General features: G+C 45.7%; 1 protein-coding gene across 4 annotated transcripts in view; it reads left to right on the forward strand.

Moving 5' to 3' along the window:
* The window catches only part of LOC311595701 (aldehyde oxidase 4), a 59,424-nt gene that overhangs the window by 19,915 nt on the left and 22,973 nt on the right, over nt 1–16,536 (forward strand). For all 4 annotated transcript variants that reach the window (XM_084778662.1, XM_084778665.1, XM_084778663.1 and 1 more), the window contains 11 exons: nt 173–253; nt 1,500–1,644; nt 1,862–1,954; nt 4,567–4,718; nt 5,899–5,992; nt 8,008–8,117; nt 8,957–9,141; nt 10,752–10,914; nt 13,078–13,170; nt 14,635–14,804; nt 15,477–15,591. In XM_084778662.1, the coding sequence (XP_084634788.1) occupies nt 173–253; nt 1,500–1,644; nt 1,862–1,954; nt 4,567–4,718; nt 5,899–5,992; nt 8,008–8,117; nt 8,957–9,141; nt 10,752–10,914; nt 13,078–13,170; nt 14,635–14,804; nt 15,477–15,591 (1,401 nt within the window). The remainder of the gene's footprint in view (nt 1–172; nt 254–1,499; nt 1,645–1,861; nt 1,955–4,566; nt 4,719–5,898; nt 5,993–8,007; nt 8,118–8,956; nt 9,142–10,751; nt 10,915–13,077; nt 13,171–14,634; nt 14,805–15,476; nt 15,592–16,536) is intronic.

The following is a 16,536-nucleotide window of genomic DNA, read 5'->3' on the forward strand; positions in this document are numbered from 1 at the left end:
AGAGACCCAGTGCAGAAGTCTGATGCTTGCCCCTGGGAGTGAGGGGAGAAGTGTCCTGGGACTCTGGCACCTTGCTTCCTGTCAGTGTGTCAGGCGGGATTCCACACGTGAAGATTGCCGTGTGGCCCTCGGTAACACCGAAGCTCCATAGTGTTGTTTGTGTTTTGTTGAGATATGCACCAAACTGTACAATGAAGATGAGTTCCAGCCCTTGGACCCATCGCAGGAACCTATATTTCCTCCTGAGCTGATCGTAAGTTGCTCTGCTTTTGTTGTTTCCTAATGACGATGAGGCACGTGCCTTTTTGTATTATGCCATAGACCCACTGAGCTCTGGTTATTAAAAGGCGGGAGTGTGTCAGTCGTGACGACGTCATTTCCAGGGACTTGGTCAATTTTTCCAATAGATAATCCCATCAGAAAGCATGAAAGAGTGGTGCTGCCAGGACCTCAGCGTCCCTGTGGTTGAATCCCAACTGCTCAAGATCCTCGGGTTAGAGTGTAAATGAGTAACTGAAGGTCACACAAACAGTAAAGCGACAATAAAATGATACATAGGACAGTGGACTAGTACTGTTCTTACCGTTAACCACCAGCTCAAGCTAGTAAAGAGAAAAGGGAAAGGAAAATAATGTCAACTTACGATTCACCTGTACTCCTGTTCCAAGACTACGCTCTGAAGAAAGCATGATAGGAGAGAGGACATTCCCCTGGCTTCTCAGAACCCAGTGCCACATGCCCCTCAGAGTGTGAGAACTTGGACACCTTGGTATGAGTCCATATTTTAAAGTTGTATACCTAAATATCGATATATTAGATAGATATAGGCAGGGTTGTAGAAAAAAACCAGTTTCCCTTATATACACACAACACACACAGAGAGACATAAAATGCACACATAGACACACAACATACACAAATAAACAGATAATAGGTGATTTTTTTGATGTTTAAGGGAATAGCGTTCAGTAACAATTTTTCCTGTAGTCAGTGGTTGAGCCGGAAGATGGAGAGCCACTACACTCCAAGGTACATTGCTCACTGCTTTACCAAAGGGCCAGGAGGCGGGGACAAGGAAAGAGATTTACCTGAAGTTTCCACCGGAACTGAGGAGGGAATTATTCTCAGCTTCTCACCTGTAGCAATGTTGCCATTTATAGAAAGGATGACACAAAAGCCAGGACGTGTGCACATGTAGACTTAGCAGTGAGCTAAGTTGTCGGCCGTGCAGTATGTCTTCCCAGAGCACAGTTCTTCCTCAGAGGCTAGATCCTGCGAAAATTCTAATTCTCCAACGGTGGGGCAGAACTGCGACAGACCAAGGCACTTCCGCTACCCCAAGTGTCCCTATGGATACCCAACAGGATGTGATCTCATAGATTTGAAAGTTTCGCTCCACCCCTTCCTGATCCCTAGAACTTAGGTCTCCTGAGAAAGCTGAAGTGGCCCAGGTGGCCCGTGGGCATGGTGGGAAACGCGGCACCTTTGCTTCCCTGCAGAGAATGGCAGAGGACCCAAACAAGCGGAGGCTGACGTTCCGAGGGCCGAGGGCCACCTGGATCGTGCCCGTGACCTTGAAGGGCCTCCTGGAACTGAAAGCCAGCTACCCCAAAGCCCCGCTGGTCATGGGGTACACGGCAGTGGGTATGTGTTACCTCGCATGTTTTAGCTTAAACACGTAAACTAAGCACCCATGCTCCTCCCACCTCGTGGTGGCCCAGCCCACTTCTACCCAGGGGACTCGGGGCCCTTTAGAGTTATTTTGTTGTTGTTGTTTTGTTTTGCAAATAAGTTCTACAGATGATAATTTTTGCTCTGTCTTGCCATTGACCCACTGTTCTCTTCTGGTTTCCTCATTCAGGACTCCGTATTAAATTTAATGATGAATTCTACCCAGTTTTTATATCCCCACTTGGGCTTCCAGAACTGCATTTTGTGAGCACCTCAGAAAACGGTGAGCATCTTCTGTTTCAAACAAGGCACCAACCTTAGCCCAGGGGAGCTAATAGTGATCAGTGACATTTCATAGAATGCCTGATGTCATTTACTCATTCAAAGCAACTTACTGGGCACTGACTGTGTGTTCTCTATAAGCGTCTTTAAGATGTCTCACTCAACCGTGTCACTGAGTGTCACATTGCCATCAAAGCCATAACAGCAAGAAGATGATAGAGTCAAAGAGCTCAGCTAAGTTCAGAAAGATTTGTGAAACAAACCCTTAAGATAATTTTTTTCTTGAGACACATCACACACACATACACACACGTGCACACTAATGTACATGCATGCACACACACACAAACACATACACACACATGCACACACATACACAATATCTTGGCCACAAGATTTAAAATGCAACTATGAGCAGCTTTATTTTTTTTTCTTTCATTCTTTTCACAAGCTGCCAAGCGTGTTCACGTGGCCTGTCTCTTTGCTCTTTATGACAACCCAAGGAGACAGACCTAGGTCATAACTCGGAGTTTCAAATATCCTATGAAAAATTCAGAATCGAAGGACCTAAATAATTTTCAAACCTCCCAAGTCAAGGGGTTTCTTTGTTGCTTCTAATGTACAAACAAAGCTGTCTGAGTCATCCCACCACTGATACCCACACAACACAGTTGAATAGATAATTAGAAGGTGCTAGGAGCTAAAACTACTAAACTTAGTTACAAATATCCACATGAAAAAGAAACTAGGTATTTTCCTGCTGTTCCTTTAACATGCCAGTCTTTTATTTAAAGATTTTTTTTATTATGTATACAGAGTTCTGCCCACATGTATGTCTGCACAGAAGAGGGCAAAAGATCTCATTGTAGATGGTTGTGAGCCACCATGTGGTTGCTGGGAATTGAACTCGGGGCCTCTGAAAGAGCAATCAGTGCTCTTAACCTCTGGTCCATCTCTCCAGCCTTAACATTCCAGTCTTAAGTGAGCTGTCCCACTCATTTTTTTTCCTAACTGTTGGTCTGTCTATATCAACACCTGTAGATGTAGGAAAACATGTGTAAAGAAGGTTATCCAGGCATGTGGGTGAGGGGAGGTCCCTGGGGAAGGAGCGGTGACCATGTAGAGATGAGGAAGCAGAGCCCGCAGAACCACATCTGTTGCTCCACCCTTTCTTCATTGTCATCCCCCCTAGGAGCAATAGGTACCGTCTCCCTGGTCATCCCTCTGTGAAACTTTAACACCGTAGATTAAAGGCACAATTTTTTTATGTGCAGTGTGTGAGTTGGTGTTTGGTGTATAGTGAGACTGTCTTTAGTCACTCCCTTGTAGGCTCTATGAGCCCTGGTAAGAGAACACTACTGAAACCATGCCCTGTTAGCACGCCTGCAAGGAAAACTGACTTCTTCCTGTTGGTTTTTTGGAGGGGGGAGGGGCAATGGGAAGACATGGCTCCGAGCAACTGGCCTCCTGTTCACTTTTTGAAGGGGGGAGGACAATGGGAAGACATGGCTGTGGAGGAAGAGCAAATGGACAGTGGAAAGTTTGCAACTCAGTTTTCTAGTTTAATGATCTCTGAAAAGAGTTTTGAAGTCCTAATGCATACATTACGATCTGGTATCCACGAAGCTGAAACTGAGGACTATGGGTTTAAAGCCATCCTGGGTGCATAGTGTCGCAAAATTGTCTCCAAAAAAGGGGGGGGGGGCGGGGATTAGAATTTCCATGTTTGATCATTTACCAGGGAAAGCAAATGAAGTTTTGAATTTTGATTATCTGTGGTTCATATGTACTAAAGTCCAAAGCAAACGTGACTGTCTATCACCAAAAAAAAAAAAAAAAAAAAAAAAAAAGATTCGGTACTTAGCATTTAAGAACTCTATTAGTTTTTCACCACTATGACAAAATCCCTGAGGGAAGTAAATTAAAAGGAGGAAAGATCTATGTTAGATCATAGTTTCAAGCAGATCATTCCCTCACAGCAAGATGGGCACGGCTGAGCAGGGCAGCCACATCATGGATTTAAGGGGCAGACAGAGAAAGAATTCCCGCACTAAACGGCTCTCCTTCTGTATTAGTCACTTGTCTCATTGCTGTGGCAAACTCCCCGACAGGAAGCAAATGTGAGGGAAGAAGGATAATTTGGGATCTCTATTCAAGGACACAGTCACGTGACAGGGAAACCATGAGAGCAGGTGCTGGAGGCAGCTGCTCACCTCGTATCCCCAGGCAGGGAGCAGAGAGTGTCACGTGCTCGGCTCTCTTGTTTATGCTTTAATGTTAACCGCACGCTCTTTTATATTACGAGACAACCCCGCCCATACTGAGGGAGGCACCCCATGAGCTGAGCTTCTCTGGCCACACCCTCAGATGCACACAGAGGGTGTACTTTACTAACCTCCCAGGTTTTTCTCCGTCCGCTTAAGCTGGCTGCTGGTTGATGTTAACCATCGCGTCACATTAATGCAAACTGTCGCAAGTATCCCTAATTACCACTGGCTGTTGTCTTCCCAGCTAAACAGACGCAGAGCAGACCTATTTAGAAGCAAGCCTGTTTCCACGCACCCCCAGCGTGGATGCTCACTGTGCACTTGTGTTCTGTTCTCCTGCTCCCAGGGGCAACCATAGGGGCGGGATACAGCCTGGCACAGCTGAGCAATGCCTTGGATTTTCTGGTTTCGGAGCAACCGGAGGAGAAGACCAAGACCTACCGGGCCCTTTTGAAGCATCTGAGGACACTTGCAGGGCCCCAGATTAGGAATATGGCTGTATGTTCTCGATTATTCTATAAAATAAGCCGCAGTGTGGTATGGGCGGGGGAGGGGTGGGGGGAGGGGATGCGCATGCGTGCATGAGATGATATAACAGATTACGATATAGAGTCAGAAGAGGCACAAATTCTTGTCCCAGGCACCTGTGTATTATAGGACCCTAGGAAGCCACTTGAAGTCCTTAAACTGTTGTCATTTGAGTTTGGAAACTAAATAGGACTGTGTCTAGGGTTCCACCCAGCTTAGACCACCCATGGAGCACTTCTTATGTAGGACATGGCTAACAAGATTCCTACCGTTCTGGGTGCTCTCCTGGTTGGCCCTCAGGCCTTGACTCTGGTGTCCCGTTTCTGATTTGTGTGTCCCCCACACCTCCTTGGACCCCCAGTTGTCTAGATAGCTCACTGGGGTTTCCTATTACTTCTGATTTTAGGGTAATTGGCTGAAACCACTCCCCATTGCATGCATGATGGGCAAGCCGTCAGGAAGTGGGGACCGGGCAGAAATAGTTTTCCTGTGGTTGTCTACTGATCTGCTACATGTTCTTACATCTGTATTTTATCTTCTTCTTTTTTTTTTTTTAACGGCATTGCTCCTCTCAGTGAACTTGCTCCCATAAGTTCCCTAAAGATCCCTGCTCAAGCCTGTCCTAAGCTGACTTTACAGATGGTTTAAGGCCACATTGGGTTTCTCCGCCACATGGCGGCCATCCCATCATCACACCACACCCCAGGCCCTCCACCGTCCCCATGTAGGCGACTGTTCCTCTTCCTGTGTGATACCCTTACTTCACCCCCCACACACACACAACCTGCTGGTGTCACTCCCCGCACCCCCATGCACTTCCCTTCCTTGCACAAGCATGCATGTCAAGGAATGCTTCTGAGCAAGCAGAAGTGCATGTTAGGGCCCCTTCTCCAAGACGCTGTTTCTCCTCGCTGCGCACGGGTGCCTTCTCAGCCTGCGCCATTTAGGAGGGTCAGAGGCGAGCACACAAGGTTGAGCACAGCATCATGCCTGGATTACTTAGCTGCTTCCAAAGGCTCCCAGAGCTTACTGTGTCACAAAGAGGAGAATTAAAAACTTACGCAATATCTCTGTGTACATGACACATAACTGAGTGAAACTTTTTGTTTGTTTGTTTGTTTGTTTGTTTTTTATGTCGTCTTTTTATTAGACTTTAGGAGGGCATGTGGTGAGCCGGCCTAATTTTTCTGACCTCAACCCCATTTTAGCAGCTGGAGACGCTACCATCAATGTCATATCTAAAGGTAGGAGGCCAAGCTTTCGGCATTTGATTTTACACTATCTCTATTACATATGCCCTGCTGTATGCTATACACTGGGGACTCAAGGATGTCTTGCTTGGGCCCCTGAGCCTCAAACATCACCTCAAACCTGAATCAGAAGCTGTGACGGCCTCCCTGACTTCCAGCTCGCCTGTGCTTATAGACTGGGCTTAATGTCTCTGATGCTTTTCTTAAATATTTGACCCACTCATATGCAATCCAAATTGTAGTGTCAGAGAAATTCAAGCAAAGGGGCCAGGGCTGGTGTGATGACTCAGTGGGCTATGCACTTGCTTGTTGTGGAATATTTATTAGACCCTGGAGGGCTTCTCTGTCACCCGGCTAGTTCCTAAATAATCGAGGCAGAGACCTTTTAGATTTATGATAAGCTTTAAAGCACAATAACTGGGCGGATTTCTAAGCTGTTTTGCTGTTTCTCAGCTACACAGCCCAAGTTACTTGCCTCAACTGCTCCTGCCTGGGCTGTTTCCATTGCATCAGCCCCGCACTCGTGGCCACATGCTCATGGTCCTTACTGACCCATGGCGACTCCCTGCTTCTCTCTCCCCCCATCATGGTCCCAATCTGAGATCCCCGCCCCCCCTCCCCGAGCCTGAGAGCCTAAGCTTCCCCTACTTCTCTTCTGCCCAGCTACAGGCTTCTGGCTACTTTTATCAACCATGGAGTTTAAATTGAGGAGGCCAGTGTGTGAGAGAATGCGCTCAACCAGATCTTGGGGCCAATAATTAGCATTAGAATACATAGCCACCAGACCAACCCCCAACTCTTGGGGCCAAGGCTGGCAACCTGAGTTTGATACCTGGGACCCAGAGGGTTGAAGGAGAGAACTGAGTCCTAGATGTGTTGTCCTCTGACACTCGCACCATGGCGCATGCGCATACAATCATATATCAATGAATGCCAAAAATAGAGAAAAGAACAAGAAGTTTCTCAGTGGCTTATAACATTATTTTTGTCCTAAGTTTATGATGTATTTCTTTCTCTTGTTTTGAAAAGAAGGCAGTTTTTATATACTGTTCATTACTCCTCTTTTTTTTTTTATTCAAATATGAGCTTTGCGGAAATAAAATAATCTAAACTTAGGGGAATAAAAGCAAATTGATGTTATAGTGCTACTAATGGAAAAGCCTCTTCCTTTCATTTAAAATTGTATTTTTTAAATTGTGATTCAAATGATTCACCTTAGATTTCAGGCTCTAAGAAAAGGTGCATGGGCTTATAATTTTAATTTAAGAAAAGAAGATAGGGCTGAAGCAGCCACCCAGTGGTAAAACACATGAGTTCAATCCCCAGAAGCAACGGGAAAAAGCCAAGCATGGTGGCTCTCTTGTAATCCCAGAAGCTGTCGAGGGAGAGCAAGCCAGTCAGTCTCCCTAACTGGTGCATTCAAGGCCGAGTAAGGGACCCTGTCTGCGAAGAAGCCAAGACAGAACCTGGGGTAACAACATCCAAGGTTGATATCTGGCACACAGACAGGTGCACCCACACCCACATGAACACGCCCCCAAAAGAAACTGTACACGCACGCACGCACGCATGCGCGCGCACACACACACACACACACACACACACACACACACACACTCACTCACTCAGTCACTCCACTGTGCCGCCTCAGAAAAGTAATTTAACTTCCCGGGATCTCTCTTTTCTCATTTGTGAAATGTCCATTGTGTCAGGTTGTTTCCCAGTTACATTAAAGATCTGTGAACCCAGTATTTGTGAGTGACAGGCAAACGTGCGATGAGACTTTCCGCGCATCTGGTTCAAGCTTGCATTCTGAAGCCTGGGCCCCAGTGCTCTCACGTCTTGCCTCAAGCTGCCCAGGGGCGTTGGGGCTAGAACTCAGTGCCTGGCTCCCAGCCCACACCAGTTCGATCCAGCCAATGCTCTAAGAGCTTGTTGTGTAGTCCCGCCCCCCCCCCCCCACCTCCCGTTGGTAGGCGCGTCTTAACCCCAATCCTTTTCTCTATCAGAAGGAGAACAGCAGATCCCTTTAAATGGCCCTTTCCTTGAGGGGGCGCCTGAGGCCGACTTGAAACCAGAAGAGGTTGTGGTGTCTGTTTCCATACCTTACTGTACCAAGGTGAGGAGGCTCCCTCACCTCAGTCCAGCACTATGGGTGTCCACCTGCCTGCGGGCCACTGCTTCTGAGAGAGCTGGGGTCACTCACAGTGAGGGGTCGGTTTCTAGCTGACCCTCGGAGTTGCTTCCACAGAAGGGCTAAGCTAGGACTATAATAAGTTTACGTGCTCTGGGCGAAGACACACATTCATCTGTAACCAGTTTCTACTCACACAGGAGGTCCTGCGTCTGCAAGGCCAGCGTCTCTTTAGGCACCCAAGTCATGCTTGCCATGGCAAGCACATCACACCCCCCCACCCCTACCCCCAGCCATCTATCTGCCCTGCCCTCGGTGATTATTTACAGTAAAGATCCTACAAATGGCGTATCACACAGACATCGTTGTGATGGTAATTCATGTGACAACTGTCCTATGTGTTTCATGTGGGGCAGCATGAGCATCTAAGTTCAAGCCTCAGCACCCCCATGAAAGAAAGAAAGAAAGAAAGAAAGAAAGAAAGGAAGGAAAAAGAAAAAGAAAGAAAGAACCAGATGTGGTGGCAATGCTTGTGTCTGTGATCCTAGATCTGGGGGTTGAGCAGTGGCACACAGAGACAGGCAGATCCTTGACGCTCACTGGGCGGCCTCCCCAGCCAATTGTTAAGCCCCAGGTTCAGTGAGAGATGCTGTGTCCAAAATGCAAGATGGAAAACAACTGAAGAAGGCATTTTGATATTAACCTCTGACCTCCACCTTAACATACGTGTGCCCATTCACACAAACACCTACACACACACACACATACACACACACACACACACACACACACACACTAACCATTCGGAGTGCTTCCATCTCTAGTGGCACTTTGTGTCAGGACTCCGGCTGGCCCAACGTCAGGAAAATGCCTTTGCCATTGTCAACGCCGGCATGAGTGTGAAGTTTGAGGAAGGTACGGACACAATCAAAGATCTGCAGATGTTCTTCGGCAGTGTTGCTCCCACTGTGGTCTCTGCGAGCCAAACCTGCAAGCAGCTTGTTGGGCGGTAGGTCACAGCCCGCTGGCACACCATGTACAGACAGACCTTTCTGCCTGAGGTTTTTGTTTTGTTTTGTTTTGTTTTGTTTTTTTCATTAAAACTGTACTTGGGGAAATTTTTCTGAGATTGTGTGTGTGTGTGTGTGTGTGTGTGTGTGTGTGTGTGTGTGTGTGTGTGTGTGTTTGGTTTTTTGAGACAAGGTGTCTCAATGTAGCCTTGGCTATCCTGGAACTCATTCCATAGACTGGGGCTGGTCTCAAACTCAGAGCTCCACCTGTCTCTGCCTCCTGAGTGCTGGAATTAAAGGCATGCACTGCCACTACCTGGCAACATGTATTTATTATATATATACATATATATATATGCATATTTAAGAAAACCATTCAAAAGTCCATCCCTTCAAAGCACACATTCTTCTGTTGTTGCAGGTTTCTAGACAATTATTGCAGATATTATTTTTAAGTAATTGATCTGCAAAATAAGTAAACACTGAACCCTGGAAGTGAAAAAGTGTCCAAACTACATCAAGAAAATGGGCACTTCAGAATGTCAGAGCACTTTACCCCAGGCATCCTCACCATGCCTAGCTTCTAGGAAGTTCTAAAAAAAAATTTCTAAGAGGGGGTGCAGTGGCACACGCCTGTTATGTCAATACTGGAGAGGCAGAGGCAGGCAGATCACTGTGAGTTTGAGGCCAGCCTGGTCTACAAAGTGAGTCTAGCACAGCCAAGGCTACACAGAAAAACTCTGTCTTGAAAAGGAAAAAAAAAAGTTTTCCTCAGATAATGAATTAAACCCTCACTTCTAAAACAACCATGGAAACTTTCTACTTGTGAAATAGTTCGGTCCTTATCTATTGTTCCCTGTGTATGTGTGCCAGGCTACTGCTGTCCAGGGACACACAGCAGAACTTCAGATTCTAGAATCCTTTGATTTTGAGCAGGGTTGATTTCTTTTTTAATTTAAGTAAATCCGTACTATCAGTTTATGAAGTTAAGAAGAAGAAGAACAGTAAAGAAAGACTTGGCAAGGGACACTTGGCAACCATTAAGTCAGATGCTGAGGAAAGCTAAGGGACCCGGTGTGGCAGAGCATTCAGGGAGTGAGGGAAGAAGGGTTGCGTGTGTAAGATCCTACTTCAGAATACTAATACAAAAAAGAAGGCTAATGACATATCTTAAGGATAAGACAACTACAGGTTCACCCCATTTTTCCTAGCCCCAGTAGTTTGGTGCCTGCTTGTTGTAACACACTGTCTGTTACTGTAACAAAATACTAGAGACTGCGTAATTTACAAAGGGAAAAGGTTTATTTGGGGCTGTGGGTGGAGAGGCTGAAGTCCAAGAGCAAGGCTCTCTTGCTGCTTTAGTTCTGGGTAGAAAGTGGAAGGGCATTTGCAGAAGACAGAAGACAAATAGACAACGTTGCTATGTAATGACCTGTGCCCTGGTGAGGTCATACATCCCTTTTAAAGACTACATGGCCGGGTCCCCCAACTGCACCTCCTCTCAACTGCACCACAACACTGATCAAATTTCAGCCTGAGTTTGCGAGAGAACAAACCTCCGGGGCCGTCTTTGCCTGACCTGGGAAATGTCCGTCTTCTGTCCTGCCAGGCAATGGGACGACCAGATGCTGAGCGACGCGTGCCAGTGGGTCCTGGAGGAGATCCGCATCCCACCGGGGGCTGAGGGCGGCATGGTGGAGTACCGACGCACCCTCATCATCAGCTTGCTCTTCAAATTCTACCTCAAAGTGCGGAGGTGGCTGAATAGAATGGTAACGGCTTCTCTGGACCCCTGGGTGCCTGGGTCTGTGCACGAGGAAGAAATTAGCATTAGTGGTCCCGGGGTGGAGCCCTGTGGCGTCTCAGAAGGGAGCAGCCAAACTATTCCATGGGTGGAATAAATGCTAAAGTGCCACCCGAGGTTGACCAGCAATAATAAAAGGTCATCAGTAAGCAAGCTGCATCTTTTCCTCTTTAAAAAAGATTTTGTGCCGGGCGCGGTGGCGCACGCCTTTAATCCCAGCACTCGGGAGGCAGAGGCAGGCGGATCGCTGTGAGTTCGAGGCCAGCCTGGTCTACAAAGCGAGTCCAGGACAGCCAAGGCTACGCAGAGAAACCCTGTCTCGAAAAACCAAAAAAAAAAAAATAAATAAATAAATAAATAAATAAAAATAGAAAAGATTTTGTTATTGAAATAAGAAAAAAATCAGATTTTAATACTTAGAAACAGAGCCAAAAGAGTGGGGAAATCACATGCAATACTATGACCCGTATTCAACCATTACCAATATTTTAGTGTGTGTCCTTCTAAACCCTTCCGAATAAGTGTGTGTGTGTGTGTGTGTGTGTGTGTGTGTGTGTGCGCGCGCGCACGCGCATGCATGCACATGTGCATGAAACTGCTTAGTATAGCTTGGTTATGTCACTCTTTTCAATGTTGTTAAGTATTTTTTAACAATGACCATGAGTAGATAGATGTACAATTATCGAATCTGCTCTTTATTTTTAGACATATCTGCACTGGTGGTTCAGTGGGGAACTTTTTTCAGCTGCCTTATTTGTAGGCATACAAATCGTTTGTATACATCTGTCAGTTACGTCTTATCACCTAGCTTACTTTAAAACTATGTCCGAAGTAGTGGCTTAGAATTTACCTCGTGTATGTGGGGTGTCCCTTTGATAAATCTAAGCCACAAACCGACACAAATATAGCAGAAAAATGACCTCCTCCATATTTCTTTAATGACCGGAAGCTTTGCTCTCTTGGTTCAGCCAATCCTTTCCATTAATGTTTCGTATCAACAGCAGCAGCCTTGTGTACTGTTATATATACACATATATGTGTATATATATATATATATATCCTTGCTATTATGTATTGTTTAACACATTTAGTATACATATATAATCAGATACATAATATATGATCTGCTGGATATTTTCATTTCACATGTTACATAACCTAGGGCCTCACATATTGGTCAAGTACACTATCACTAAGCTACAGCCTCAACCATCATTTTCTCCTACATACTGCATGAATGCTATCATTATAGAAACAAAGTTCCAAAAATCAACCATAATGTAATAGGCCTACTCTAACCCTGTTAACATTTTATAATATAGACAATTATTCAGTTACATAAGTATATTTTACATATTTTATAATTTTTGCCAAGTTGAAAAATACTGTGGATAAATTTTGTAGCCCATCTTTTTCACTAATATTCCCTAAACTGTTTTTTTTTTAAGTCATGTTTTAAAATATCTTTATTTATCACAGTGTTTTGGCAGGTGTGAAATTTGTCAGTTAAGAGAAAGGTATCTTTTTTCTTCTACTAAAAGTTACCATGACTTCCCTAGTGTTACATATTATGTTTAATTCTGTTTTCTTCACCATCATCAAGACATATTTCCTTCAGTCATTCAAAAGGAGGCTTTGTAATGCTGACTGAAGCTAGCCTTCCTTCTCTGAGTGCCTGAGTGGATGTGCTGGTTCCTCTGCTCGCTTAGGGAATGTGAAGTTCTAGGCCCTTTTAGCAAAGCTGAAGGCAAAGATCTTAAACACTGGATTGGATAATTCTATTTCTTTCTGTTCTTCTCTCTCTCTCTCTTTCTCTCTCTCCCTCCCTCCCTCTCTCCCCACCTCCTCTCCCTCTCTCTGTCTCTCTGTCTCTCCCTTTCTCCCTCTCCCTCCTCCCCGTGCGCGCGTGCGCACGCGTGCATGTGTGCGCGCGCGCTTGGGGGAGGGCAGTCAGTTCTCTCCTTTCGCTGTGCAGGTTCTGGGGACTGAACTCAGATGATCAGGTTTAATGGCAGACATCTTTACCTGCTGAAACCATCTCATGAGCCCGGATCGTTCTGTCTCTAAACTTGTTTCTCAAGTCAGTAGCTCATCTTATATAATTTTATAATGCAAAGTAATTTTTTTTCAGGATCCCCAGAAGTTTCCTGACATCCCAGAAAAGTTTGTGAGTGCTCTAGATGACTTCCCCATAGAAACACCCCAAGGACTCCAGATGTTCCAGGTGGGTAGGGCTTTTTTTTTTTAATTTATGCATCCAGACATGTGTTATGTGCACGCACCTCTCTTTTCAATGACTTTATTATGAGTAAATATATAGTCTTGTAAAAGCCAGCCACCATCACATGCTGTCACACGTGTACAGTTCCCATGGTTTGCTAAGGCTGTTGGAGGGATTCGAGTCCGAATCTGCCTTCTCTGCTTTTTTCAGGTTCATTGCCTGAAGTGTCTCCTCTGCAGATTTTGACCTTTCTTTAAAGCCTTCTCCAGCATTAAACGCCTTTCTGGGCATTTCCTCGCTTTGCTACTGTGGCCCCGAGTGTCCCAGGCATGTGGGGTACCTTCATTGCCCTTTGTCAGTTGTGTAAATTGTGCTTTACTACAAACTGGAGCAGAATAAATTATGCTGTGGGACCTGGATAGTAGCCCAGACAGGTGCCTTTTAGGATTAAAAAGCTTTAAAGCACAGTAACTGGGCAGATGTCAACCCTCTAAGCTACACACCCCAAGTTACTTGCCGCAACTGTTCCTGCCTGGGCTGTTTCTGTTCCTTCAGGCCAGTCCTCATGGCCACCTGCTTGTGGTCCCTACCACCCATGGCCACCTGCCTGTGGTCCCTACCACCCATGGCCACCTGCCTGTGGTCCCTACCACCCATGGCCACCTGCCTGTGGTCCCTACCACCCATGGCCACCTCCTCCTGTCTCGGCTTCCTCTCCCCCTTCTATACCTCTCTTTCTCTCCCTTTTCCTCCCAGCTGTGGGGTCCCTCTCAGACCCCAAGCCTGGGAACCTAAGCTCCGCCTACGTCTCTTCTGCCCAGTGATAGGCTTCTTAACTTGGGATGTGTAGCTGGGAAAATGCAAATTAGCTTGGGGGGTTGGTATCTACTCAGATACTGCGCTTTAAAGCTTTTTAATTCTAAAAGGTCTCTGTCACAGTTATTTGGGAACTAACTGGGGTAAAGAAGCCCAAAAAGGGGCTGGAGAGATGGCTCAGAGGTTAAGAACACTGACTGCTCTTCCAGAGGTCCTGAGTTCAATTCCCAGCAACCATATGATGGCTCACAACCATCTACTTTGTGATCTTGTGATCTGATGCTCTCTTCTGGCCTGCAGGTGTACATACAAGCAGAGCATTGTATACATAATAAATAAATCTTTAAAAAAAAAAAAAGAAGCCCAAAAAGGCTACTATCCACGTTCCACAACCATATTATTTTGATGTGGTGTGTGTGTGTGTGTGTGTGTGTGTGTGTGTGTGTGTGTGTGTGTATCGGGGACATTAATAAAAACTTCTTTGCAGAAGGGTATTGCAAACAGAATGCATCCCTTACCATATACTCAAGAGAGACATCTGCAGACTTGGTGGCCCAGTCACCTACAGTTACTCTTCAATGTAAATAAGCCAAACACCACAGGCCCAACCTTCAGGTCTAGTGTCAAATATCTTGTCTTGTTTCCTCACAGTGTGTGGATCCCAATCAACCCGAGCAAGATCCAGTTGGGCACCCAGTCATGCACCAGTCAGCCATTAAACATGCCACAGGGGAAGCTATATTTGTTGATGACTTGCCTCCCATTGACCAAGAACTCTTCCTTGCCGTAGTCACCAGTACCAGGGCCCACGCAAAGATCACGTAAGGGAATGCATAGTGCTCCCGTCTGCTACTCAAATGTGTTTGCTATTTCATTTCACCTTGAGAGCTTTTTCAAACTTAAGTAAATTTAAAATAGTCAGGGCTGGAGAGATAGCACAGCAGTTAAGAGCACGGTCTGCTCATCCAGAGGTCCTGAGTTCAATTCCCAGCAACCACATGATGGCACACAGCCATCTATAATGTGATCTGATGCCCTCTTATGGCCTGTAGGTGTACATGCAGATAGAGCACTCATATACATAAAATAAATAAGTAAAATAGTCATCTCTTCTGGGTGAGAATTGGCCATTTTTATCTTTTTTAAAAAATATTTTTATTTTATGTGTGTTGGTATGTAGGTGTTAGATCCCTCAGAACTGGAGTTATAGACAGTTGTGAGCTGCCATGTGGGTGCTGGGGGTTGAACCCAGGTCCTCTGGAAGAGCAGACAGTGCTCTTAACCACTGAGCCATCTCTCCAGCCCCAAGAATTGCCCATTTTTAAAGCATAGTTATAAATGAATCTGTGGCCTAAAGTTAGAACAGATGCTAATATTTGTCAACATGCACCATGATGCTCACTATAGATTTCTCTGTCTGAGGAATCATGTGTGCTGTGCTGTGAGCTTTCCTCTGCATCCTTTAACCCCTGCCTTCCCGTTTCTCCTCCCAGATCACTCGATGCGTCAGAAGCCCTGATGTGTCCAGGCGTAGTGGATGTGATTACGGCCGAGGATGTCCCGGGAGACAATAACCACAATGGAGAGATTCTCTATGCACATGATGAGGTGTGGGATTTGTGTGTAGGTTGCAGTTCTAATACTGTGCTCCAGGGTCAAAAACTCACTGTTTGCTGTGGCTCCAACCTCCACAGCTGCTGTCTACATCGTAAACAGTGCTAGAATCCAGGGCCTGCCTCAGTCACCTTAACATCCCCTCTGAAATCTTGAATCACTTTGAGATTCTGACAAAAAGCCTTCAGTTCTCTCAAGGAAGGCTTTTAGCTGTTGGGAATGTCGCCTGAGCAATATAAAGTATAAGACATTAAAAGCATGACTGGATCGCTCTGTGTGCTAGGGGTACAGTGAGGAGTGCAGGCAGAGACAACAGAAGGCAAGTCATTAAACTCAAGTGACTAAGTTATAGACACAGCTTTGATTGGTCTCATTCAAGCCACTGTTTGAAACTGGATTTTTTGTTTTGTTTGGTTTGGGTTGGGTTTTTTTTTTTTTGTTTTTCGAGACAGGGTTTCTCTGTGTAGCCTTGGCTGTTCTGAACTTGCTTTGTAGACCAGGCTGGCCTCAAACTCACAGCAATCCGCCTGCCTCTGCCTCCTGAGTGCTGGGATTAAAGGCGTACACCACCGTGCCCAGCTTGAAACTGGATTTTCATAGGTAGAAAATGGTCTTCCTAAGCCAGGTGTGGTGGTACATGTCTTTGATCCCAGCACTCAGGAGGCAGAGATAAGTGAGTCTCTGAGTTCAAGGCCAGCCTGGTGTACAGAGTCAGTTGCAGGACAGCGAAGGATGCACAGAGAAACCCTGTCTTGAAAAACCAAAAGAAAAGAAAGAAAACTGTCTTCCCTTTGGTCACCAACACATCAGTAGGTGATAGAAGACTTTGAGAGCATTTCTTCCTCTTGGAAGATTCTGTTTTATTTTTGCCTTTGTTTTGAGGCAGAATGTAGTGTATTCCAGGCTGGACTTGAGCTCTTTATGTGCCTGTGTGCACCA

The sequence above is a fragment of the Acomys minous genome (genome assembly GCF_964271855.1).
Source record: "Acomys minous genome assembly, chromosome: 4".
Taxonomy (NCBI): Eukaryota; Metazoa; Chordata; class Mammalia; order Rodentia; family Muridae; genus Acomys; species Acomys minous.